The 3,757-nt window shown below is 36.4% G+C and overlaps 1 protein-coding gene across 1 annotated transcript in view; it reads right to left on the bottom strand.

The window, feature by feature from the left end:
* The window catches only part of LOC133042673 (serine/threonine-protein phosphatase 2A regulatory subunit B'' subunit beta), a 12,479-nt gene extending 9,801 nt beyond the window's left edge, over positions 1 to 2,678 (bottom strand). The window contains exon 1 of the mRNA XM_061123558.1: positions 2,659 to 2,678. Coding sequence (XP_060979541.1) covers positions 2,659 to 2,678 — 20 coding nt within the window. The remainder of the gene's footprint in view (positions 1 to 2,658) is intronic.
* Between the last annotated feature and the right edge of the window lie 1,079 nt (positions 2,679 to 3,757).

Below are 3,757 nucleotides of genomic sequence, written 5' to 3'. Positions count from 1 at the left end.
TAGACTGCTAGCAGCTATATAACATCCAGCTAAATACGAGCAGGGGGGCACTCTTTCTGCCCCCTTCTGATGTCTATGTCAGAAGCTTTCTCTCTTTTATACTTTAATAAAACTTTGTGACACAAAAGCTCTGAGTGATCAAGCCTCGTCACTGGCCCCGGATTGAATTCTTCTCCTAAGGAGGCCAAGAATCCCAGCATCTTTCAAGGTTCGGCAACAACATTTCAAAACAATGGTCTTTTCAAAAAATGATGATAGGTGATGAGTATACACATGCATATGAATGAAATGGCACCCGTATCTCAATTCACATAAAAATAAATCTTCCCTCAACATAAATATAATACAATCAGCCCTTCATATGCATACATTCTCCAACTATGAAGTCATACAAATATGGGTGTAAAATATCACAATAAATTCCAAAGTTTAAAGGTGGTGAATATTGACCTTCGCCTGCTGGCACCTCTTTACCTGCCATCTCCGTTATATCAGCTACGACAATGAATCATGTGCTGTGCTAAGTCACTGACATCGTGTCCAGCTCCTTGGGATCGGTTGGACTAGGGCCCACCAGGCTCCTCCATCCAGGGGATTCTCCAGGCAAGGATACTGGAGTGGTTTGCCTGCTCTCCTTCAGGAGATCTTCCTGCCCCAGGGATTGAACCCATATCTCTTATGTCTCCTGCATTGGCAGGTGGGTTCTTTATCACTAGCACCACCTGGGAAGCCCCAAGACACATGAACATCAGTGGATCCACGGGGCATATAGAGAACCATTCCTCAAAGAAAACTGAAGAATGACTTTAAAACCTAAAACAAAACATGAGTATATATATCTCTTCAATCTGACAAGTGCCATGACCAATGAAGGACTATGTGAAGAATACTTCAAATTCGATTTGGTGAACACAGCCTAAGTTGGCAATATTTAGTCCTCAAATGAATGAGAATGTCATTAATAATGGTCGTTTCAAATAAGTAGCCTGTGAAGCTGTTTATGCTTATTGTGATTCACGGTATACCACATTCACAGATTTCGGTACTGTACATTTCTCAGTGGAAGCTTCTACATGGACTGCTGGGATCAGAGCTCTAACTCATACAGGCATACTTTTACTTTTAAAATGATTCTGCATGATAATAAAAAAAAACACTAAATTAACACCTAGACAGTGTTTGAGCTCTGTACTAAATGATTTTAAAGCTAGTATATGGAATGAGCTGATGAGGAAGACTACAAACAAGTCATGTTCTTCAACTGGGTCAAACTGCTGATGGTCATACAAGTTAATGAAAAGTTAAGCCTGTTGTCATTAAATTGGTTTAAAAGAAATAGAATAATAAAACAAATTAGTAAATCTTGTTTTCTTATTAAACATTGTATTATTTCTGCACAGCTTTGTTACTGGCATTAATAGAATACCTTCAATGATAACTTGTCACAGTGAAACACATTCACTTTCTACATCTATTCACATCCATAATTGATGCCATAGCTGTTTGATACTATTGCTTGAATGAATATAACTTCTGTGACTTCACAAACTACACATATTACTAACATAATAGGTATTAAAATACCTTGAGTGATATGAGCATTAGGATTTAGTAGAGTTGCTCTCATGAATAATGATAGTATTATTCAATCTACCCATAGTACTGGAATCTGTACATTAACACCCCTGCAAAGGAAACTGAAAGGATAGAATAATACTTGTCTATACTAAAGGAACTTCATAACTATAAATTTAATCCTACTGTAATCATTCAACATTGTATATTTTCTTTTAAACTAACTTTCATAGTTGGTCTCCTCTAACCTCTTCTGTGTTCACTTTATGCTATACTTATTGCTAACAGTAAAATTACCATAGGAGCTCTAATAAATTTTTTTTTACTTGCAATGCTAGTGATAGAATCAAAGGCTGATATCTACATCAAATGGGAGAAACATAATGGAAAGTGTAAACAATTTTATGTAATAACATTGCCGTGCTTCTATACAGTGAAATGGACATTCAAAAGGACGTGATTTTTCTGAATGTTTATTTCAGAAAGTTAGAATTGGATGACTGCAAGCAATAAAACTAATAATATACTAATACACAATATTAATAGCATACAGTTGGTCATTCTTTTTCCTATTCTACCACAGCTAACTGACTGGAATTCAGTTTTAGTAACTACTACTAACATAAGACCCTCACCAATAAGTGAAGATATATAGGAAAATCCATGATAGATCTAAAAACCATCAAAGATAAAATGATGATAAAAAAAAAATACAGTGACATCTTAGTGGGTATAAGAAACAGGATGATTATGAAAGCAAAGCCAACAATCATGTACAGGCCATGGAAGCCTGTGTCTGTCACGAGTGTGGACTTTTTATCCTTCATCTAAGGTTCTAAAAAGTGCTTTGTAAAATCCTGAGGTCTGCAGCAGTTGTAACCTCCTGAAGAGACTGCAATAAAAAGGGTTTCTAGAATATCCTGATGATTTCCATCTACTAGGCTGTGGTGAGCTCAAGCTCAGGGAGAAAGGGCATGTTGCTACTCAGCCTAGTATAAGTGTAGAAGCAACACCTCAGTGATTAAACCTTTAGAGACTTGACAAATATGAGAATGACTGGTATGAATAAACCTTCAGAAGTACCTTCTCGGACCTCCCGTCATATGCACAAGCATAATGAAAACACTTAGTCTTCATGGTCTCACACAAAATTAGACTCACTTATGACTTTGCTTTGATAGGAGTTGAACTACTCATTGTTAAAGAGAAATGATCCTTTCTTCTCTGAAGATTTGTTAACCATTCAGTTGGGTGTGGTGAATAAAATGCTTAAGGATCTAAAACATAAAAATGCAATAGGCAAAGCACATAGAATTTTTGCTCCCTTTCTCAAAGCATGGAATATTTTGTATTTGCACTGATCTTATGTCTTGACTTTGTGTACAATTATATATTGATATTTTTAGTTGAAATACAATAGGACTAAAATATTGATATAACACTAATAAATCATGTTGGTATGTGTGGTTGTCACATATGATTCACAGGACATTTAAATTCACAGTTGTCAACGTAAAGGATTAATGCTATTTTGCTTCTTCATGAATCTATACCATGAATGAAGAGCGTTTCTCAAAATATTTCACTGAGGGAACTACAAGGATGATAGGCATAATACTATCCTTCAACTCATGGATTTCTAAGCATCGCTCACAATGCAGATCTGATTTCCAACATTAGGGTTCTTTCAGTGTCCTTGAACAGCATTTGTTTTTCTGTATACAGAAGAAAAACACTCATGAGTATCAAACTTGTTCACATAAAACGAGTGTATGAAATGTTATCTTCCCAACCCAGGGATCAAACCCACATCACTTCCATCTCATGCACTGGTAGGCAGATTATTTACCGACTGTGCCACCTAGGAATCGATATACATTTCAATAACACTGCCATCAGCTTCTACTGTTCATGACCGAAGTAGGAGAAAGAACATTGGAAGAAGTACTCATAAGTGTACTCATAAGAAGTATTCATAAGTCAAGGAACTGTTACACTGGGTACTCCAGTTATTACTGGGACAAGTCAATTCCTCCAATGATGATGGGTATAACTGAAAAATTATTACAAATTCATGGGATGTGAGGTCTACACGATAAATGTGTTCATCTTATGCTACTGCTTCAGGCATGCCTACTTCAGCATGAAGGACTGCACTTAAAGGGATGCCTGCTATTCCAGA

The sequence above is a fragment of the Dama dama genome, chromosome 1, assembly GCF_033118175.1.
Source record: "Dama dama isolate Ldn47 chromosome 1, ASM3311817v1, whole genome shotgun sequence".
NCBI classification, from domain to species: Eukaryota; Metazoa; Chordata; class Mammalia; order Artiodactyla; family Cervidae; genus Dama; species Dama dama.
This window is presented reverse-complemented; position numbering and strand designations above follow the sequence as displayed.